The sequence below is a fragment of the Lycorma delicatula genome, chromosome 7, assembly GCF_047948215.1.
Source record: "Lycorma delicatula isolate Av1 chromosome 7, ASM4794821v1, whole genome shotgun sequence".
Lineage (NCBI taxonomy): Eukaryota > Metazoa > Arthropoda > Insecta > Hemiptera > Fulgoridae > Lycorma > Lycorma delicatula.
Window position 1 is genome coordinate 24,470,124 of NC_134461.1, and position 24,996 is coordinate 24,495,119.

At 30.5% G+C, this 24,996-nt stretch overlaps 1 protein-coding gene across 1 annotated transcript in view; it reads left to right on the top strand.

The window, feature by feature from the left end:
* Window positions 1-15,765, top strand: part of LOC142327593 (uncharacterized) — a 40,100-nt gene extending 24,335 nt beyond the window's left edge. Inside the window, exons 5-7 of the mRNA XM_075370772.1 lie at window positions 233-361; window positions 7,357-7,485; window positions 12,896-15,765. Of these exons, the coding sequence (XP_075226887.1) occupies window positions 233-361; window positions 7,357-7,485; window positions 12,896-13,183 (546 nt within the window). The 3' untranslated portion in view covers window positions 13,184-15,765. The remainder of the gene's footprint in view (window positions 1-232; window positions 362-7,356; window positions 7,486-12,895) is intronic.
* The last annotated feature ends 9,231 nt before the right edge of the window (window positions 15,766-24,996 follow it).

Below are 24,996 nucleotides of genomic sequence, written 5' to 3' on the forward strand. Positions count from 1 at the left end.
AGCATTTTAACATTTAAAATTGGATAACATTTAGCAAAAGAAAAATTTTCAAGGTTTTCCCATGCAAAACATGCTAAATTAAAGTCGCTAATAACTTTTCTGTGGCTGCACTATTAATGTGTGTGGTAAGTGAATTATAGATACAATTTATTTTAATTTTATAAATTATGCAAATAATCATAAACATATTTACTTTGTATTGTAGCATTCATTTTTTTGTTTTTTATTACAGCAAGGAGATTTAGTACAAGTGAAAGAGGAACCGCTTGATATTGATAATGGTGATATTGAAGAAAATCCTTTTGCAATAGAAGAGACGAACTTAGTTAAATCTAAAAATCTAGAAGTTGATAATGAAGGGGTAAGGGTGTTAGATTTTGCGTACAGTGGAGACTAATTATCCAGATGCACTTTTGCAAGGCCAAGTCAAGATAATTGGAAGGATAATTTAAAAACGTTTTATCATATATACTGTACATAGTATTCTAATGTTTAATATTTACATACAATGTAAGAAGAAAGAGATCTGTAATATAGTACAAAAAATACAATGTATAGAAATTGCATTTATAACTAGTTTAACAAGGGTCATATATATATATGGGACATTCTTTTACAAATCGTACAGATTTGGTCGAAAATTGACCGACACATTTTTGATTTAGCTAAAATTTTTTTACGTGTTCTATATGACAAAAAATACATACCTATTCTAGGATATTTTTTTCTTTTCATTTTTTTTGGAAAATAGAAAGGATTGAAAATTTAAGAATTTGGTGATTTTTGGCTTGTAGTATATTTCTTAAAAATTCATAACTCTGGTTCTATTTGAGCTACAGATTTCATTTTTTTTTTTTTTCATTTTAAAGGTAAAAGAACGAGCTTTAATAAAAAAGTACTTGAAAAAAAATTATTTACAAATTGAAATTGTTATAAACAATTAAAATGTTTAAATCGATTTTTAACAATTGCCCCCCCCCCCCCCGTATCAAGTTTTTAATATTTATCGTGTTCTCTGTCAAATTTCCTTTCGAAAACACTTTTTTTATCGATGGGGAAATAATTATTACTATATGAAAAAAATTAATTAATCTAGCGCGTTCTTCGAATCAGCTGCGTATTGGCCGTTTCCGTTCTGTCAGTACTCCTTGTGCGATTCAATAGCATGCGCTGTGACCCGCGCGCCACTGTGACGAACCGCGCTAGATTAATTTTTTTCATATAGTAATAATTATTTCCCCATCGATAAAAAAAGCGTTTTCGAAAGGAAATTTGACAGAGAACACGATAGAAATATTAAAAACTTGTTACAGGGGGGGGGGGCAATTGTTAAAAATCGATTTAAACATTTTAATTGTTTATAACAATTTCAATTTGTAAATAATTTTTTTCAAGTACTTTTTTATTAAAGCTCGTTCTTTTACCTTTAAAATTAAAAAAAAAAAAATGAAATCTGTAGCTCAAATAGAACCAGAGTTATGAATTTTTAAGAAATATACTACAAGCCAAAAATCACCAAATTCTTAAATTTTCAATCCTTTCTATTTTCCAAAAAAATGAAAAGAAAAAAAATCCTCGAATAGGTATGTATTTTTTGTCATATAGAACACGTAAAAAAAGTTTTAGCTAAATCAAAAATGTGTCTGTCAGAAAGGTGTTCGGTTTGTAAAAGAATGTCCCATATATATATATAATATATATATATATGGGACATTCTTTTACAAACCGAATGTTTCTTTCACAAATAATGTGTATATATATATATATATATATATATATACACATTATTTTTTGCTAAATTGATTGCAAAACAGTCAGTTAAAAAAACCAGTAAAATTAAAGATCAATAAAAAAATTCTTGTTGTAGCAATGATTTTGGTGTTTAAATTTTTCAAATATGTATTAGTTTTTTTTTTAAATTGCCTAGTCTGGATTTGAACAGTCCAGTTGAACTGGACATCAGGAAAATTGGTGTACCACTGTATTATATTTTCATTATTACTTGATTTGTAAATTTTGGATTACATACAGTTCATAATATATTTATTTATATATTTAGCCCACCAGGCTGGTCTAGTGGTTGTCTACTTGTCGTAAATCAGTTGTTTAACAGCTGATTTCATTCCAAAAGCTGTGAACGAACAAACCATTCATTTCTCGTAGAATATACACTGCATTCATTGTTGAAAGTAACTTTAAATTGCTGTCATTCTTAAAATGTCAGGGAGAATTTACGGTAGTTTTTCCTGAATCGCAGGAACCTGATAAAGTAATGATTTGTCCCGTAGTTGCTCGTTTTAGAGTAACTGGTAGTGTGGATGAATATAAATGGTCCAGCTTACCTATAGTTTAAGTGATCTGTCCTTGGAAAATATCTGCGTATCCTTGCTGCGCTCTTCAAGAAAATCGATAAGAAAATTGTGTCAATAAACCAAAATGTCTTAAGGGAGTGTTGGCAGAACCACAAAGAAGGTGAAACTCTGTTCGTATTGCATTAATGTTTTGCATGAGCTTTGAGAACCTCATAGGAAAAAAGACTACATTACTCTTAATGGTTTTTGTGTTTTATTCGCAGCAGTGTTCAGATGTTGGGTTATGTTTACAACTCTGATGAAGTGCAATTTTATCTTGAAGTTTTTACTTTCTATTTGATTTATTTTATATGATTTTAAGCTGAAGATGCATCTGACGCTAACATGCATCTGGTTTGATAACCATATTTTAGTGCTTGATTTTGGCATCTACGAAGATGTTCTTTTTGTTGAAAATATCTTTTGTTGGTGGACTTATTTTATTTTTCTCATTCTTGTTTGACTTCTTTATCTAATTTATTAATTTATTATTTCTCCCATATATTTAAATTTTACTTTGATTTTTCCATATTTTATTTTTTGGGTTGTAGGTGGAATCTTTGTTGGTTACAAATTCTACCTTTTTGAAAGAAATTTTTAGCCTTATTTTCCATGCAATTTATTTTAGTTTGTTTACTTGTTCTGCTGCCTTTTTGAGGTTCTCCAAGAAAATTGTAATATCCATCAGCTAAGGTTAAGCAGTTAATTGCAATTTCTTTCATATTCTTATCCCATTCTATTATTACTTACTCTTGGATACTGATAAAAAGAGTTGATGTTAAACCAATTTGTTGTCTTCTGTTGTAATTTCTAATTCTTCTATTACTTCTAACATGAATTTTACTTGTGTTTGGAAAGAGTCTTTTTGAAAATGTTAATTGCTTTGGGATCTTCAACAAATTCTTCTAGGATGTTAAATAAGGAAGTTCTATCAGTAGAAAAGTATACTTTTTTTTTTTTGAAAAATCTGTGAAGAGAATTACTTTTTATATCTTGTCATTTTCCCCCTTATTATTGTTTTAAGGTTTGAAATTTGTTCTATACATGTTTTTCCTTTTATGAATCCTTCTTTGTATTCTCTCAGTTGTCAGAGTACGATTAATTCAGTTCTACTTTGATATGCTTTCGAAAGGATAGGTAAGAGGGAAATCCCTTTGTAGTAGTTTACATCTGTTTCATCTCTTTATTTACGTAGTTGATGTGTTAAAGCATTTTTCCAATCTTGAGAGATTTTTCAATTTTCTATGGAAGTTCTTAAGTTTTTTTTGGCTGTTTTCATGATTTTTTCTGTAATTCTGCTGCAATCAAGCCATTACCTGCTACCTTGTTTATTTTCTGGATGATTTTGTCTATTTATATTTCATTAGGTGGTTTGGATTTTTTAGTTCATATTGCTGAATTTGGAATTGAAATCTTAGGTTGGGTTCTTGATAGTTTAATAATTTTCAAAGTACTTGCTAGAATTTTGTGATTGTCTTTTTATCCTAAAGCAAAGGCTGGTTGTTTGGTATTTGGTAAGTTTATACATTTTGGTAAGTGTTGTAAATTTAAATATTTAATTCAGATAGACAAGCATAAAACTTATCAATACAAGATCACATTAAAAAAAAAGAATAAACGTAAGTAAATAACAAAATTATTATTCGTAAGCTAGAATAGCTCTGTATAAGGTATTAACAGTACTTAATACCTTAACTGTATAAGGTATTAACAGTACTTAATAGGTGATTTCCTGTGAAAATCGATCGAAACATAAAAACATGGAAAATTATGCCTAAACAGTTTACAAAGTCAAAAAGTTGCACTTAGGATAGTCAAAATAACTACCAAAATCTCATTGGCAAATATTAAATCTATCCTCATCAGAGATGGTTCAAATCTTTTTATTTTTAACAAATTTGAAGTATGAGTAAAGTTATGATTAGTAATGTGCATAGAATCACAGATTATATAGGCAGCATATCTAAGAAAGATTCTATGTGATATTTCTTGTAATTTTCATTGCAAGTCGGTCAAAGGTCGCCAAACAGCAGAGCCATAATTTAGTACTGGATATATAAAAGTGTAACCCACAGTTCTGCAGAGGTAATATTTCTAAAATTTGTAGAGAATCTCTTAATAAAATTTACCATTTTTAGTGACTTAGATACAGTATAAACAATGCATTCACTGAAGGATAACTTACTATCGAAATATACAACTAAGCCATTAATAAAAGATATCTTTTGTATTGCAGTATTATTCAGTAAACATTTGCAAACCTTCCAAATTGAATTTGAAAACAATTTTTATTTTTTTCAATTTGAAGAAGTACTATTTGACATAATTTTTACACATAGTTCAAGTCGATTTGAAATAACTGAATATCTACTAGATTTGTAATAGGCTTAAACAAAAAAAAATCAGATCTGTTGAAAAAAAAAATTAACTAGCGTATAAATTAACTGATGTTATTTATAAATACAGTACCAGGATACCTGTTGAACCCAAATGCACACCTTGTCCTACTTCAGATCTAACATAAATAGGCTTAGAGATAAAATTATCAATTTTAACATAGGGAATTCTGTTTGTATGAATGAATAATAATTTATTATTAAATCCTCACACAGCAAGTTTTCTAATAACTAATTTGATATTAACTATATCAAACGACAACAAAAATCAATATAAATTGCATCAAAATAATAACCATCATTTGCACATCAACACTGTCTTCCATATATTCTTACAAATTCGTTTACATAGATTTAACTTACAAAAAACCATTTTGTTCAGGAAATATAAATTTCTTTATGTAAGGTGTAATTTTCATACAAAATAACCTAAGAGCTTGGCAAAAACATTACATTTGCTAATAGGTCGATAACACAGGTCAAAAAGAAAAATTGGGAACCGAGGTAAAAATAGGTGAATTAGAATGTATTTTTTACGTTAAATCTTAAAAGGAAATCAGATTTTTAGTTATGACCCTTTTAATTATTGTCAAACTTCTTAAATAATAGAATACAAAAATAATTGCCATAAAAATTCCTACCTCTATTTTGCAGACATTTATGTTCATCTTAATTTATTTTTTCTGACTTTCCTTTTGTGTTCAGTTAAGCCTTCTCTTTTTATCATCCAGCAGTAGTCACGTATCTTGGTGGAACCTTTATCCTTGTTTATCTCTTATGTTATCTGAGTTTAAAGGGAAAAAGTCCAAATGAGAATGTAAAAAATGAATTTTCAGTGACATTCTGCAGCCTAAATTTTTGTAGCTCACTAAGAATTCATTTATAAGTGGATCATGGTTTTCAGCGTTTTTATTTCCAAGAAAACCTGTGATGACATCTTTGAATAACTTCCATGTTGCCAGTTCTTTAGGATTCAGTTTGCTGTCAAATATACTTTCATGAATTAACTTTCTTATTTCTGGTCTGATGAATATTCCCTCTTTTAACATGGCTTCACTTAATCGTGAAAAAACTTCAGCTAAATATTTAAAGCCGTCTCCATCTTTATCTAATGCTTTTACAAAATTCTTCAACAGGCCTAGTTTTATGTGCAGAGGTGATAAAATAATACGATCTTCTTCGACAGGAAATATTAATAACATTCCTTTCCCGGGGTAAACCGATTTCTTTTTGGCCACTCTTTAACTACATAGTGTTTATCTGTAGCTTGACTATCCCACAAACACAAGAAACATATGTATTTTATAAAGCCACTTTGGAGATTGTGGAGAAGTGCTATCACATTCAGGTCAACGATGATTTGTCATGAGTGTTCATCATACATAATAGCTTTTAAAATTTTTGACATAATTCATGTTTCTTTCATAAATAGAGTATTGCTACTGGTGTATAGAGGAAAACTTATTCGAGTTATGCAATAAAACTGCCTTTAAGCTTCTTTTTGATGAGTATAAATAAACGGCGATCATGAATAAGATATTCAACTTCCAGTTCAGACATTAGCCCCCAGGGCACACTAGGGTCCCCTAGTGACAGGAAGAAATTAAACCATCTCTTCTAAAGTATTTCAGTAAATTTTCGTTTCAATTTCAATATACTGAAATTTTAGTATTCTTGATTAATAAATTCCATTCTTTAAGACGTGAAGCTAGGAGTTCTGCATGTTGTTTTGACAAATGCAAATGAATTACGTTATTCAGTTCTGTTTCTGTGATGAGATGAAGTTTAGAATTTGATTCTTTTGGAATGTAATTAATATCTATTGAAGTTGAGGATTCATCGGTTGAGCCTTCTGAGGGAATCAGAAATTTCTTTCCTAGAGGTTGGAGTGATTGGAATCGGTAAATCAACACCATGAAGTTCTGGTCTCACAGTTGAATGAACATTTGGGTATGCAGTACTGCTTTTATTGTTTGAATTGAAACCAGAAACATTTGTTAAGCAAAAATAGCAGTCATCATAATGGTTAGTAGGCTCTCACCAAAACATATGTATGCAAAAAGACAAATGGTCTTTTTTCCTTTTAACCACTGTGTTAGTTTAATGTAGCACTTGATATATATTACACGTGGAGCCCAGGATTTATCTCGGTCTCTCAAGGGACAATCAAATTAATGTTTCTAAAATGTTTTCAGCAGATTTGATACTGGTTTTCATTGAATTTTCGTGGTGAATTCTCCGCAAACATAACAAAAATTATTTGGAGAATTTTTTTTACAAGTCCAATTTTTTATTCATTGTAAAATTCAAAATATTTAATGAATAAATTAAACTGAAATATTACAGAAATACTTATAACAATTTGATTTACTGCAGAAAACAGCATTTTTAACATTTAAATTTGGATAACATTTAGCAAAAGAAATATTTTCTAGGTTTTCCCATGCAAAACTTGCCAAATTAAAGTCGCTAATAACTTTTCTGTGGCTGCACTATTAATGTGTGTGGTAAGTGAATTATAGATACAATTTATTTTAATTTTATAAATTATACAAATAATGATAAACATATTTACTTTGTAGGATTCATTTTTTTGTTTTTCATTACAGCAAGGAGATTTAGTACAAGTGAAAGAGGAACCGCTTGATATTGATAATGGTGGTATTGAAAAACATTCTTTAACAATAGAAGAGACGAACTTAGTTAAATCAAAAAATCTAGAAGTTGAAAATGAAGTGGTAAGGGTGTTAGATTTCACATACAGTGGAGACTAATTATCCAGATGGACTTTGCAAAGCCAAGTCAGGATAATTGGAAAGGATAATTTAAAAACTTTTTATCAGATATACTGTACATAGTATTCTAATGTTTAAATATTTACATATTTTATGTAAGAAAAAAGAGATCAGTAATATAGTGTAAAAAATACAATGTATAGAAATTTTCATTTATAACTAGTTTAACAAGGGCCATATATATATACATTTTAGATACACATTATTTTTTGCTAAATGAATTGCAAAACCGTCAGTTAAAAAACCCTGTAAAATAAAAGGTAAATAAAAAAATTCCTGTTGAAGCAAAGATTTTGGTATTTAAATTTTTCAAATATGTATTAGTTTTTTTTTTAAATTGCCTAGTCTGGATTTGAACAGTCCAGTCGAACTGGACATCTGGAAAATTGGTGTATCACTGTATTATATTTTCATTATTACTTAATTTCTAAATTTTGGATTACATAGATTTCATTGTATATTTAGCTCACCAGGCTGGTCTAGTGGTTGTCTACTTGTCGTAAATCAGTTATTTAACAGCTGATTTTCAGTCTAAGGTTCTCGGGTTCAAATTCTAGTAAAAGTTAGTTGATTTTATATGGATTTAAAAACTAAACAGTGGATACTGATGTATTTTAGTAGTTGGGGTTCATTTAACCATACTCTCAGGAATGGTCGGCCTGAGTGTACAAGATTGTACATATTTTATGTGTCATACACATCATCCTCATCTCACTGGGCTGTGGAGGAGTAGCTTTATTGTTCACTAGTTGAACAAATTGCAACGTACACATTAAGAGAGTAATATATATATATATATATATATATATATATATATATATATATATTTTTTTTTTTTTTAAATTACTTTTGCAATATTTCATTGATAGTAAATTTATATTAAAAAAAAAAAACAATTTTCTATTACTTTGGCACATTTTTGTCTTTATTCTTGAATGTTTCTGTCATTTTTAACAGTTAGACAGATTTTGAATGGTATCTTCTGTAATAATGTTTTTAACCCCTTAACAGTTTTAGCGATTATTATGATTAAAAAAAGGGCATATTTTTTCACATATTCTGATTATGCAATGAAATACGATAAAAAAACAAATTTAAGAACCTATTTAAAGAAAACAGAGTGAGCCAAAAGATATATAACCCTAAATTTTAAAACTTACTCCAGAGGGAGATTTAGTTTTTTTGCTGGTGGGAGAATGTGTGTAGGCAACAGGTACGCTATGGTAGAAGATTAGTGCACAATAAGTGAGCAATTTCCCTCCCTTTTGATGACAGTAGTGAGTAAGCTGTGAACGAACAAACCATGCATTTCTCGTAGACTATACACTGCATTCATTGTTTAAAGTAACTTTAAATTGCTGTCATTCTTAAAATGTCAGGGAGACTTTAGGGTAGCTTTTCCTGAATCGCAGGTCCCTAATAAATCAATGATTTGACACGTAGTTGCTCGGTTTAGAGTAACTGGAAGTGTGGATGAATCCAGCTTACCTAACCCCATCAGGTTGATCTAGTGGTTAACACGTCTTCCCAAATCAGCTGATTTGGAAAGTCGAGAGTTACAGTGTTCAAGTCCTAGTAAAGCCAGTTATTTTTAACTGGTGGTTAAAAAATTGTTCTATGGTGGTTGGGTTTCAATTAACCACACATCTCAAGAATGGTCGAACTGAGAATGTACAAGACTACACTTCATTTACACTCATACATATCATCCTCATTCATCCTCTGAAGAATTATCGAAACGGTAGTTACCAGAGGCTAAACAGGAAAAAGAGAGGTCCAGCTTACTTATAGTTTAAGTGATCTGTCCTTGGAAAATAACTGCGTATCCTTGCTGCACTCTTCAAGAAAATCGATAAGAAAATTGTGTCAATAAACCAAAATGTCTTAAGGGAGTATTGGCAGAACCAGAAAGAAGCTGAAACTCTGTTCGTATTGCATTAATGTTTTGCATGAGGTTTGAGAACCTCATAGGAGAAAAAGACTACATTACTCTTAATGGTTTTTTTTAATTCGCAGCAGTATTCAGATGTTGTGTTCAGTGGTCAACATCTGAACACTACTCTGATGAAGTGCAATTTCACCTAAGTGGCTAATAAACAGCCAGAGTGACAGATACTGGAGTTCAGAAAACCGTTGCATTTTCCATGAGACCCCTGTTACATTCACAGAAGGTTGGAGTTTGGGGTGCAATTTTACAGAAAAGAATCAATCTTTTAGGACCAATCTTTTTCACGGAATTGATAACAGCTGAAGTTACCAGGATATCGTCATACAATTCGTGTTACTATTAAACTGTTGAACGAGGCTGCAGCAAGACAGTGCAACACCATACACAGTGAATAGCACAATGTTGCGCAGATTCTTTAGGGATCACATCATTCTCATGGACTGTGGCTGTTGAGATCGCCAGATTTAACTCTTGCTGACTTTTTTCTTTTGGGACATCTGAAGGTTAATGTCGATAAGAACAACCCTCACACTATCTACCGACTCAAACACAACATCTAAGACAAAATATCCCACAAGTGCAGCAACCCTCTGAAAAATAGCACATAACATGAAGAAATGTGTTGAGGCATGTTTACAGCAGATATAGAATATTTCCAACATCTATTGTGAGAAAAATAAATATAAATATATTTTTGTTCACCTCCAAAATACAGTAGAGTATATTATGTTAATAAAGATTTTTTAAGAATATAAATTATTGGGTTATAGATCTTTTGGCTCAATCTGTGTATAATGAACTAACTTGACATGATGACTGAAGAAAAAATATACATCTTCTCTATGTATATATTTTTCACAATTAAAAAATATATGATATAAATGAACACTAAACCCCCTAAAAACTATTAACAGATTATTTTTTTATGAAAATTATTCATAAATATTATATAGTAACCTTTGTCTAACAGGTACCTAGTTTTTAAAAGATTCTTGGCTACACCACTAATAAGTGGTGTAGCCAAGAATGGCTACAATATGATTCGGGTTTTTTACAATTTCTGTGTGAGCACCTACATAAACTATCATGATATAAATATAACCAGTTTCTGACTGAAATAACATATGTCTTAATGCCAAAGTGTGCCGTTTTTATTTTATTAAACTGAATAAAGCTTACCCTACCTTTCCAACTGCAGTAAGCTTTCATCAACTGCTAAATTTTTTTCAGGCGTATATTCTCTGAATCTGTTAACAAGGTAGTGAATAATCTGTTTTACTTTTTTTGGAGGTGGGTTAGTATTATTATCATTAGTAAAATGGAGGAAACGTGACAGAAGTGATTTTTATGGGGTAAAATTTTTCCAAATCCTGGAGGTGTAAAAAAGGCTGCTTGTTTGTATAATAGCTTTCAGTTTGTGGCTTCCAAATAATTCTTGTTAGCATATGTACAGATAGAAACAAAAGCCTCTCATAATTATCAGTTGGTTTCCATAGGTGAAACCTTGAAAACTAGTAGTATTTTATTTTTTTAGAAATTTTTGGCGTAAAGATTAGTCTGCTTCACTAGAATATCACCTAATTTATCAGTAAAAACTAACTTGAATAAAGAATATACATTATTAGGGTCGTCAATTGGGAAGTTTATTCCTGGAGTACCAGTAAATATTTGAGGGTTACAAAGCTTTGTGATAACAGCATAAATAAATAATTGCATTGGAGTTGGCTTGTCCACACATGCGTATTCTGCTGACTCTGAGAGTACACTGAACAAATCTTGGAGATATATCGTGTCATTTGAGCCAACATTTAAGAAATTACAGTGTCTGGTTTCCTAAATATAAGTCATTACTTTTGGACATGCAGACATCCTGTAAGTAAAATTTTATATTTTAAAATGTGCTGGTGGGTTTATAGATCTGATCAGTTTGGATATAGAAGTAATAAATATGTTATTGTAAATTTGCTCTACGAGGTCTGTAAATAAAGTAATGAAACTAGTTCAGAAAAACTTTTTATTTACAATCCAATTATACGTGGACTCTATCACTTTCTAAATAATTCCCTTGGGAAACCACGCAACGCTTCAGATGGTTTTCCCACTCTTTATAGCAGTGTTGGAACTCAGAAACTGGATTATCCTTCAGATGGTTGGTTACATTTTTTTAATGTTTTCTACTGTTCCAAAATGTTGTCCTTTTACGTGTTCTTTTAAAGTTGGGAACAGGAAAGAGTTGGAAGGACTTAAGTCAGGTAAATAAGGTGATTGAGGAATTACAGGAATGTTTTTCTTTGTCAAAAACTCATTAATTGAGAGTGCAGTATGACAATGTGCATTGTCCAGTTGCCTTGATGACTGGTCTCAGTCAGGCAACTCCTTTTTGCAGTATTTCAAGAATTTTTCGGTAAACATATTGATCTTATAGGCAAAAACTCATTATGGACAATGCCATTACTATTGAATAAACAAATTAGCTTGGCTTTGATTTGTTCATATTTGCTTTTTTGGGACGTGTTGAGTTTGAAGTATGCCACTCTGCTCTGGCATTTTGTTTCTGGATTGTACTCAAATATCCAAGATTCATCACCAGTAATAACATTTTTTTAGAAAGTCAGGATCGGTTTCAATTTGCCCTAGAAGATCGCAGCACACTTCCACCCTGTTGTTTTTCTGTTCAACAGTGAGGGTATGAGATTTTTGGGGCCAATTTTGCACAAACTTTTTTCATGTCTGATTCATTTGTCAAAATTTGATGGACTGTGGTGCAGTTCAAATTCAATTCTTCTGCAATCATTCTGACAGTTAATCACCGGTCGTACCATATCAAGTCTTTGATTTGCTCAATATTGTCGTCACTTCTTGATATTAACAGTCTTCCAGAGCGTGGATCATCCGCAACTGACTCCCGGCGATCTGAAAATGCTTTAAACCACCTAAAAACGTGGGCTCGTGACAGAGAGTTTAACACAAAACTTGATTGCACAACATTGCTCGTAATTAGTATCACTCATTTTTTCAATGCACAACAAAAACATTTCATGAAAAGTTAAAATATAATCAGCTGTTTCTATAACCATATGTTTACTAGTAACTTTACAGTGTTGCCACTTTGGCTGCCAAAATAAACTAGTCTCATTACTTTATTTACAGACCTCGTATAGTTAATTTGTTCATTTTTCTTAAAACATGTATATGCTAATTAAGTTTTAGCCAAGTGCATACTATAAGATAAGTAAAGTTCCTTATTATAAGGTTATTATGAATATATGTTATAACATATATGTTATATATATTTTTAAACACATTTAGTGCCTTTTTACAAGATATAGCAAGTTATTGTAATTGAAATAATTTTACATTAATTCACAATTACCGTTTAATTATTAGTTATTTTTAATTCTACAGATTACTGAAGATAAAGGAAACATCAAGGGAACTACCAAGAGTTGTATTACTTGTAAGAGATGCATGAATAATTCAGTAAATGATGGAATTATAAACAAAAAATCCAGTGATTGTAAGTGTGTATATGGTGATGTAACTATAGAAAATTTAGTCGAGAATCGGAATTTTTTTGATCAAAGTTCTGCTTCAAAATTACATTTAAATATTCATGCTAAGCAGAAAAATTTTATTTGTAACGTTTGTCAAAAGTCATTTAATTTCAGAAGCGATTTAAAAAAAACATGTTAATAATATTCATATAAAAGAGAAAAATTAATTTGTAACTTCTACTAAAAGGTTTTAAATTATCTTTCTAATTTAACATGCATATTTATAAAAGTCTTTATAATTGCAGTTGTGATTAAAAAAAAAAAACATTTCCATGCTAAAGAAAAGAATTAATGTTTGTAACATTTATCAAAAATCTTTTAATCAGTTGAATCATTGTGACCTTTAAAAATCTTATATTAAGAAAATTGATTAAGGAAAAAAATTGATAGCATTCTTTCAAGTGTGCATATTTAAAAAAAAGTATTACAAAATTTATCTAAGGTTTACAATTTAACGTTACATTTTCTCATTTTTGTTTGTTACAACCTCAGGCAGGGAGGTTTCTACCTTGTATGCCTCAAACACAGGTGATATTTAAATAGGTTTTTAAAAACCTAATAAAGATGCAATCTTCTTACTATGTAGTTCATGTATATTTATTGAGGAAAAGAAAAATTACTACATTTTTTTATCAACACAAAGGTAATGAACGGCAATCAGTCAAGGTCTGAACGTGATGGTTGATGGTATAAGGGATAGTTATTGAAGGAATTATGTGAAATTTAAAATTTAGTAGCTTTATAACAGGTAAACATCAACACAAGTAGACTAGAATGAAATTAAAAAAAATAACTTTTAGCTACAAAGTAGTACTAGGACTACTGTTAGGTATCGCATCAGAGGATGAGATAAAATAGCAATTTTGTAGCATGTGAAAAATACCATGCCTGACCAGGATTTGAACGCAGGACATCCAGATGAAAGGCTGAGATACTATCACTCGCCACAAAAATCAGCCAAGGCTACAAACTACTTTTAGAAAAATTAGATACTATTTAAAAAAGCTTTAGATTTATATATAATTTTAGTTTATAATAAGTGGGTGATATTTATGAACATTTTAAGCCCAGAATAATGCCAATTGAGTGATTTGGTTGGCACTGAGGAATTCCATCAGTTCAGAAAAAGTGGTGTAGAAAAACGTGTATAAAGTTCACAACTGAGACTTCTTATAAAAATCACATATTAAATGTGTTTTTCTTGAACATTGCCGTTCTCAAATAACACTGGTCTTGAATGAATCTAAACAAGAAGTGTGTAATCTGGTATTTGTGCCTGTTATCAATATTGACCTCAAAATCTTTATTAGTTCGATTTCTTTAAAAATGTTTTCTTTTATTGTTATCCCCTGGTTGTGAATTATTTTCCTTTTTTTGCATTAACAAAATGATTAAAAATGCTCCATAACCTAAAACAAAAACTAACATTTTGAAATGTACGTCTCAGATCATTGTAATAGTCCTATTAAATTGTCAAATATATTCTGTTCACAATACAAAGAGGTTTTGGAAGGATAGAAGCTGCAAACCTTAAACAATAGAGGATAAAAACTTTAGATGCCAGTTCTTTCACCGTGCTCTGAAATTCTCTCTGCATCTCTGCTAGTTTAAGTTGTTATAACTTATCAAATATTATGAATTTTTACAGACATGAATATTTACAGACATATCTTTGAAAGTATACACTGTTAGAAAATATAAAAAAATGTTTCTTGTTTACTTGACAATGTAAAAAACCCTTCCTAAAAAAATGAAGAATCTTTAAAATAAAATAAATTACTCTTGCCACCAGTTAGTTCAGTTAAAAAGTTTGTCATTTATGTCCATTTCTACCAGCAAAATCATATACCTTTTAAAATTTAATTACATAATTCTTCTATTTCACTATTCTATCTCAGATTATTAATTTTACACAGACTACTTGTTCCACACAAAATCTTCCTGTTTTAACCACCTGATGTATTCTCCAAATAGTTTATTGATGTGTTCTTCTGTTCTCTACAACTTGTGCAAGATTTTATAGGTTACTGAAAGATGAGAAATTCCTCTGAAATTATTAACTTCCATTTTGTCTTCTTTTTTGTGTAGAAGGTGAATTAGGGCAGACTGCTCGTTCTTGTGGGATTTTTTTTCTGTCTCCGAAATGTTTTCAAATAATTTCTCCAACAGATCATACATTAATTATCTAATCATCATAATTTTAAAAATTGCATTGTTAGTCTCACCAGATGCTTTATTAATTTTTAGAAATATGATTATATATTCTTTATTTTTTGTTTATTTGGGGGATTGAGTTTTTTAGTTAAGTTACTGGTTTTAAACAGTTGAGCTTTTCTTTGGCGTTCTTTGCTATTTCAATAGTTTTTCATAATAATTTACTAAAGGTTTGCTATAAGAAGTTTATACGACTTATTAAAAATAGTTTTACTTAAATTTTATGTGCAATTAATTTTCTTTGTGAATAGACATATTTTATTGTAATAAAAATTTCAGTTTTAGAAATACACATCTATAAAATATAAATTGTAATTCTTATGTGATGTTAGTAACATTTTATTTATAATGTAAAATATTTCAGATTTATTTAGTTAGATTTTTTTATTATATCTGTGAAATTGAAACGATAGTTTATGTATGTTTATTTTAATTTAAAAGTTGTATTATCAATTAATTTTCAAATGTACATTCCAAGTGATTCATTTTTTAATCTAATAAACAAAGTTCCACAGAAAACAGATTGCTTTTTTATTTAAAACATACACCATTCCTTTTTGTAAAAATAAATAGATTGTATTAGTGTGACTGAGTGCAAGTTTATTAAACATATTTTGTATTAGTTATGATGATTAAAACTAAATTAAGTTACCTTTTTCTTTTAAAGTTGCCCAACCTATGTGGTGAAAGTGCTACTAAAGTGTGTGTACATCCAGGTTTGGGATTCTGTAACCTTAACTATTCCATTTTAAATGTTGTGTTCCAACTGTGGAGTTCTGAGTGTGGTGTCTTATAAAAAAATAATTGTTTTGAGATGCAGTTTTATAAAAATTTCATTTTTTTATGTCTAGTGGCCGAACAGCAATTAGGGCCTGTGTTACACTACCTATACTTGTTATTCTTTTTATGTATCATTGTAATGTTGCTTTATTTTCTTGTTTAGGCATTTATGGACAATAATTTAAAGAAAATTTGTTCCAGCATTTTTTTTTTTAATTTTGACTCGTTCTCTTTCTCTTTTTTTCAGTTCGTTTCCACAGCCATTTTCTTTTTCTATTTCTCAACTCATGATTGAAAATTAATTTCCTAAAGAGTTCCTGTTTTCAAGAACTTTTGTCCAATTCCTACCTCTCAAGATCCTTTTTTTAATTGCTTCAATGTAATTTATTTTGTTTTTCTTACAGCAAAAATCTATTAATTTTTTTCAGTATTCTATTATTGTTACAAAGATGTGACAAAACAAACAATCTTTCTTCTTCTTGATTACTAGTAAATGTTTTCGTATTTTAATAGAATTTAAATTGCTAGAAAATGATTAATGTTCAGTAATTACACAAATTCATAAAATAATGAAATTTTAGCAGTTTATAATCTGTGCAATTGAAGAAATCAAGATTTTAAATAAAAAATGGGGTACAGTTTTTATTTTTTGAAATGGGTGATGTATAATTTATAATTTTATTAATTTCCTAGATTGACCTTTTTGTAACCTAAACTTTTCCTACCACATTTAGTTTTCCTCCATTCTTTCACTATCCAGAACAATTAAAAGGGACGAGAATCTCATTACCAAGCATTTTTTCTAATTTAATGGTACCGATAATTCAAAATAAATTTAACTTTAGAAAAGGCATGAAAATTGTTCATTTAAAAAGTTTAATGTTTATGTCCATTTCTACCAGCAGAATCACATACCTTTGTAAAATATAATTATATAGTTCTTGTATTTCACCATTCTGTCTCATATTATTATTCTTGCACAAACTATTTGTTCTGTTCATTAACTTTCTAAACCACTCTGATGTATTCAAGTTGTTTATTGATGTGCCCTTCTATTCTGTTCTGTACAATTTTTGATAAGATTGTATAAGTGACTGAAAGAAGAGAAATTCCTCTCTAATTACCCTGATTAACATAATTTTTGTGTCCTAACATGTGATATATGATTTTAATTGTTTTTTGATGCTGAAAACGAATATGAACTCAGAATCTTCTATCATCCACAATTTTTGAAAAATTTTTTAATTTTAATTAAAGTATGTTTTTCATTATTCTGTAAAGTTAGCTTATTAAGCTCCTATATATTGTATTTTGTTACCTCATTTTTTATTGTTTAACTTTAACATAATTTGTAAGCTATAAATAAGCAATACTAGATAAAGAATTAAATCATATCACAGTCACATATGTGACTGTGATATGTTTTTATGTGTTTGTGATATATTTTTGTTTTGTTTAACAAGTTTGTCTGGAATTTCTAAAAAAAATCTAAACAAAATGTAAAATACCCTTCATTGCAATCTGCAATCAGACCTGTACCTACAGTGAAATTATTCCGGTTCCTGAGCCACCTGTGAATGTATGTAATACTGAAGAGTGAGCCTTCATGGACAAGATTAATCATGTCTAAACAGGCCAGAACATGTAGCTGGAAAACAGCTGTGTTGTTTGTATTAAGCACTGGATTTAGGAATGAATTAATTTTTTTCAGTCTTATTGATGTCTTAAGTTTGTTAACAGTGCAGTGTCATAATGCCTCAAAATTGTGTAAATGATGCGATGCCTTTGATATGTATGTGGTGAGTTTACTGTAAAATCATATTGAAAAACATTACACCTTTAATTAAAAATGCATATCATTTGTACTTTCAATGTAAAATTGATCGGGATAAGATGCGGGCTTCTCATATAATACGCACTAATTGTTCTGTATATTTAAGAGGATAGCTGAAAGGTACACAGAAGGCTCTGCCATTTGGTGTACCTGTGGTTTGGTGTGAACCAAAGCATCATGTAACCGATAGTTTTGTTTAACAAGTTTGTCTGGAATTTCTAAAAAAATTTAGACATACTGTAAAATACCCTTCATTGCAATCTGTATCAGGCCTGTACCTACAGTGAAATTATTCCGGTTCCTGAGCCACCTGTAAATGTATGTTTGGAAAGCAGCAATGAAGAATCTGGCAGTACTGAAGAAGACAACAATGATTTTGATTTTGAATTATCTTCCAATAAGCCACATCTTGTATCACAAGGTAAATTAAATGACTATGTTAGGGTCAACGTAGGATCAAGACTGCAAGGTCGGATTTTACTTCAAAAAAATACAAAAATATCGCGCTTTTGAAGTACTTCATCAATAAAATACTTTCTCAGTATTTTATTGATGGAAATAATTTGATTTATTCCACAAATATTGATGAGTTTATGTTACACTTGGACAAGTTCATAAACCTTAGGACTGCGCCTTTTCATAGATTCGTCCAAGTATAGTTTAAAAGTGGTTCTACTACTCAATGGTAGCAAATATCCTTCGATACCAATCGCTTGTGGTATTAATTTGAAAGAGACATACGATGTGATGAAGGACGTTCTTGAAAAAATAAATTATAAAAAAACAGCTGGAACATATGTGGTGATTTGAAAGTTATAGCTATTTTGCTAGGCTATACTAAGTGCTTGTGGTTTTTTTGTGAACGGGACAGCCGAGCTAGGGATAAACATTACGTTACCAAAGAGTGTGGAAGAAACGAGACAACTTAACTCCAAATGGGAAAAATATTATTCACGACCCCTTACTTGAACCGAAAAAAATATTTTTACCCCCTCACCATATCAAGCTAAGACTAAAGGAAAATCATTTAAAAGCAATGAAGAAGGATAGCCCTGGATTTTTGAACATCAGGCATAAATTTCCAAATGTAAGTGAAGGAAAAATTAAAGAAGGATTATTTGTTGGTCCTCAAGTAAGAGAGTTGGTCAAAGATGATGTATTTAATTCAATGTTAAATATTGTAGAAAGTGTAGCTTGGGTTTCATTTAAAGACGTTTGTAAAAGTTTTCTTGACAAACAAAAATGCGACCATTACCACAATATTGTTAATCATCTTCTTACTTTCATACAGAGCTATAGGATGTAATATGTTATTGAAAATACATTTCCTCCACTCGCACCTGGATTTTTTCCCGGAGAAAAGACCAACATCTAAAACATCTTTCTTCCGGTTCTCTTATGTACGCTCCACAATGAACCCAGCCGATGCGAACCCGCCTTTCCGTTAATTTTTTTGCAGCCCGGAGGTTCGTGATTACGGTGACGTTTTTAGTTTCACCGTAAGCTTGTCTTATTGACGATAATTTAAAGTCTTCGTCCTCACCGAGTACTCGCGATAACGCAGTGGTTATTTCTTCTTCTGTTGTATCCATGGCTATGCCCTTAACATGTACCACGATCCGCCTGCTTTCACGTGACCTGAGATCAATTTTAAGATCAGCCGCCTTGGTTTTCAATAACGTTTTCAGCTCGGCAGCTTTCTTTGAACCTTGGACCCGAATATATAAATCATCATTTACACCTTTCTTTAGTGACAAAATATCACCCACTTCTTCTTGTGACACCGAAGACTTGACAGTCCGTAATAAATCCGCATAGGATCTTCCCTGCGCTTTAACAATAACAGTACCGCTATCAGTTACCGCGGGTGTAGTTCTTAAGACCTGTTTTACTTCTTGACGTCCTTCTCCTGGTCGGACATAAATCTTAATGTTTCCCTCCTGTTGACGAAGCAAGTACAATATAATCTTGCGTAAGCTTGTCCCGAATTTGCCTCCAGGAAGAACGAAAGTCGGCACTGCAGAACTACTTACAACTCTTTTCAAGGCAGCTAATATCGTCTTGAGTAATGGCTCCTCATGCTCCGATGAGTCATAAAATATTGTATATCGCGTAAATTGAATCGTTGAAACATCACTATACATTATAGTAGAGATATCTTGCTTTATTTCACCTGGTTTCGCTTGGTACCTCCTAGATTCCTGAACGCTTTTATTTTCCACAATGTCATGAAAATGACACGTGTCACCCTCCTGTGGATATTCCTCTAGTTGTACAAGACGCTGCAATAAATCAATAGGCCATTTCCTATGTAGGAGGTGTATCAGATCATCGTCCGATGTTATATCCGCCATTATGTCCACTACTTGACTTTGGTGTGGCAATTCAGTCTGAGTCGGAATCTCATTACATTGTTTCGGATGTGAGAGCTCATAAAGAGCCCTCACCGAGGTTCCTAAGTCTTTAGCTAATTCAAGAATCTTAAAAGCGCATTCTTTAATTTGTTTCTTAGTATTAGTGCTTCAATGCACTAATTTCACTAAATTTCCAACTAATTTCATCAACTGATCAAAGTCTGTGCCCTCGATAGAATCACTATCTGTGCTAGCTTCAATCTCCTCTAGTTTACGTTTTTGAGGCTTATCGCCAGGGGCCTCCCTTCTCTTGTCTCTTTGTGGAAGTGGGACTGTCCGTACACTAGGTGTAGTCTGCGGAGCCACGCTCTCCAATTGGCTCACAGACTGTTCCTGCTGCGATACTTCCATCCTAACAGGGGAACGAGCCAGTGTTTTTTTAGGTTTAAAACATTTGTCAGCCATCTCACAATTCAGCAAAAGCAGATAAAATTATAAAATGTTAAAAATCTAACTCTCAACTCAATCCCAATTAACTTGATACCCCACTCACTATAATCGGAGGGGGTCCAATACGGGGGTCAGGGGGTCACTTACTAGAAGTAAATTCAATAAAACTAGGTCTATATATAACAAGATTAAACTTGACTTCTATTCCAGTAACTTATAAATTAAATATTTATATACTAACACACTGTTATGTTAATAACACACACACAAATGCAGTTAAATGTAAATAGTTTACTCACTACTATACACAAGTATACTTACTTGTGTATAGTCTTACACGCACAGTCTTAATATAATAAAAAAGCTTAATATTATATTTATAGGTCTCTTATCAAGAGATAACGCAAACAAAAGAAATAAATTTAACTCTGTTCAAGCCACAATAGCTTATCACTGTAAGCTATTGTTATTAATAATATAAAGTAATTATAGATAAGATTACTTGTCTATTGTCTTAACTTATTTTCACTAGCCTCAACAGCCAATTTAACATTGGCTCTTATGGAGAAAAACGTTACGACAGAGAAAAAAAAAACGTAATTACAGCACAGTCCGGTCACCAAAATTCACAAAATCTTACACAATTGTCCGTTATCCTTACCTCGAAATGATTCACTACTTGTCCAATAAAAAAGCCGCAAAAAACCAAACCAAAAACGCATAAAACGCAGAGCAAGAAATACACGTCCACTCAGGCTGAGTATCCATACTCGACTCATATCCAAGAATTTTAGTACTGTTCAATTTCACAGACGAAGCAGAAAGCTGGGCTATATATTTTGCGAGTCAAAAATTGCTGACAAACCTGTTTTCTGACCTATGTTTATATGAATTTTATATTGGCTATAGGATCATCTCCCGAGAGATGCCGTGAAATCTGTAATAACTATATATATTAAGTAATTAAGTTTTGTAATACACTTTTTCAAAGTAGTTTCCTTCTGTTACTACATCTCTCTTGCCAGTTTCTATAAGTTGGAAACATTACTAGGATACATTTTGAGGTGTACCCAGATTCTTCATTGCATCAAGCTTTATGTAATCAGCATATTTGTATTTTTCTCCTTCAGAACATTTTTAAGCAAGGAAACAAATACAAATAAAAAATAAGCTAGTGCTAAATCAGAAAACTATGATGGATGCTCCAGAGTTCGTACATAGTCTCATGCCAGGTATCAGATGAGCACAAATATGTACTGCTGCATTGTAATGCAAAAGAAAACAATTCTTTATTTCCTATTCTTCAAGTTGATTCTTCCCAACTCTTTCCTGTAAACAAAAAAGTATAATGAAGTAGATTTCCTTGTTGGTATTGTTCATTTCAAATTCAGGAATGTATTTGTTTTGAATGATATCCTGCAAATCAAAAAAAACTTTTAAAAATTTACTTCTATCCAAATGATATCTCTGTGATTGTGATTATGTTGATATACACTCTTGAAAACAGGTGTTTTGTTTGTCTATGGGTCATACAAAAAACAAAAATTTCTCCTGTTATGATCTTGATAGGTCCATTCTGTGGTGGTGCCCTGCCATTGTCATGTGGGATATTTTCTAATCTGCAGATAACATTTTTGGAAGTTCAGACCATTATGTAGAATATTGTGATAATTTCAGACTAGGATGTTATTTCCTTGACAGTTTCTTTTCTACCATTTCAAACAAAATTTTGACATGCTCAGTATTATCGTGGTAGATTTGAGTATCTGCTACGAATATCATTTAAGCAATAGTACAACCATCTCTTAAATACTTACAGAGATTGTAATCTGCTGATTTGTTCATTACTGCTTCACATATGCTTGTTCAAGCAGTCATAATGTTCCTGATGATTTTTTTTTTGTAAGTAAAATACAGAATTTGATATGTGTGCTGTCACACAGCACCTTATTTCAATTACTATCAATATGAGGCAATTCTGGGAATTTTTTTATTCTACTGTATGTGTAGTTTTGTGAGAATAGAGAAATACTGATATGAACATTCCAAGCATGCTATTAAAGTATATATATATATATATATAAAATATTTTATTTTTATCTTATAGAATTGGTACTGATATGAACAAATATCAGGAACATATTTTTATCTTATCTGGAAATAAACAAAAAAAAGTCATTTGCATGCTGTAATATATATAAGGAGTGTTAATAAAGTAAAATGAAGTTCAGCAAATAACTCTTTCACCTTAAAATAATCTACTATTTAATATTATTACACCTAGCAACCATGGGAGAATGCAAATCAAAAATTAAATGGAAAGAATGGCAGTTGTAACATATCCTTTTAAAGGCATTAAAAACAAAAATTTTATCATAAAATAAAAACTTTGGGCTATAACAATGTAGCCAAAATGACAGCAACTTGATTTTTTCACAGCTTGTTTCAAAAGTGACCTTTATAGTGGTACAAATTTTGAATTATATATTATCACCATAAACAACAAAAAATAAAAACCAACGTCAGTGCAAACATGAGTTAATAAAAAAAAGCTTTTTGAAGACATGGATTCATCATCAGTTATTAAAATAATATACTATCTTTGGCAATTATTAATTTCACTGTTTGTTAAAACTGATAGTGATAGGGGTAAATTTATTGTCAGAGATAATATTTGATTGTACTCAAAAGTTGAGGAAAGGTTCTTCTTTCTTCTAACCTTGTCTTGTGTATGAGATCCCAGTGAGGCAGATTTAAAAATGAACATCCTGTTTATATGTCTCAATAATAACTAGTATTTTAATTAAGAAAAACTCAATTTTTGTTGACAATATTTAATATTTTTGTTTTTGTAATGTAAAGTACAATATAGGAGGTTAAATATGGAATTATATGTTATCCAAGTGATCCATAGGTCTGTTGGTAGTGTCCATTCTTTTTAAAAACTTTTCAACCATATATTCACATATCTGTCACAAGGTGTTAGATCACATGACCTTGCCAGCCAGTTCTAATATTCAAATTAAAAAATTACACGACTTGGAAATTTGGTCTGCTGAAATTGGATGGTTTCATATATTTTGTGCACAGTCTTGTTGGAATCATAACTTCCACAGCCAAACCTGACAAAAAATTAATGAGCATTGTGCAATAACGAACAGCATTACCATAACAGTAACATCAGTGTTGTTCACAAAGAAAAGAGCCCAACCAACATTTTGTTTCATTTTGTGGATACATGAACACATTTGAACTGTTTTTGGCTTTTCACTTGCCCAAATTCAACAATTTTGTATATTCGTGATATCAACAAGGTGGAAATGAGCCTCATCACTAAAAATTTTTCTGTTGAAATTTTTAATTCACTTTGTTGGTGTATAATTCGTTTTTATTTCAGCAAAAGTCTCTCTCTCTCTCTCTCATATGATATATATAAAGAAATATACAGGAGTAGTACATACTAATACATTTGGTTGATATTTAATTTATTTTTAATATACTTATAATAATGATGCATTCAAAGTTACATGAAAATTGGATTTTCTCCAGCAATTAATAAAATATTAATGATATGTCATTACTCTTATAATCAATAAAACTAATAAATAAAAATGGTGGGGATTATGATTTTTTACTTTCTCACAAAATTGGATGATGTATATTATTATTTTTTTTAATGAATATAATCATGTTATGTATACAGATAAATGCAAATGAATAGACAGAAATATATTCGGATGCTATTTACTCATTTTTATTAGAATAATGATGGATAAAAAGTTTGCTGGAAAATTAATTATCTCCAATAATACCACCAGTTTTATTCTATTGATGCTATATCAGTATTTTATAATCTGTACAATCTAATAATCAAAATAAATAAAAGGGGTGGTACAGTTTTTTTTACTTTTTTGCAAAAGTGGATGATGTACACTGTGTATAATTCATTTCGAAAGATCTGCACATTCAAGTCATTAATTTTTGTATATATTGTTTTCTCCATGTTGATTTTAATTCTACAAAAAATCACTTTATTGTAGTTTTTGACTTTAAAGTTTTAAAATGAAAAATCAAAAAATTACTTATTCCCATAGCAGCTGAGAATAGTGATTTGAATTTGTTTGAATACTTTTGTTTACATTTTTTCCTTTTCGTATGATCCATATCTAATGATGATTATTTGCTCTTAAATAAACCAATGAAATTTGTATCAACTAATAGATTGTAAAGAATGTTATTAAATTAGTTAAGAGAGATTTTTTCCACAATATTTCATATTTCCACTATAATTATCATAATTGATTTGACTTATTTTCAGCC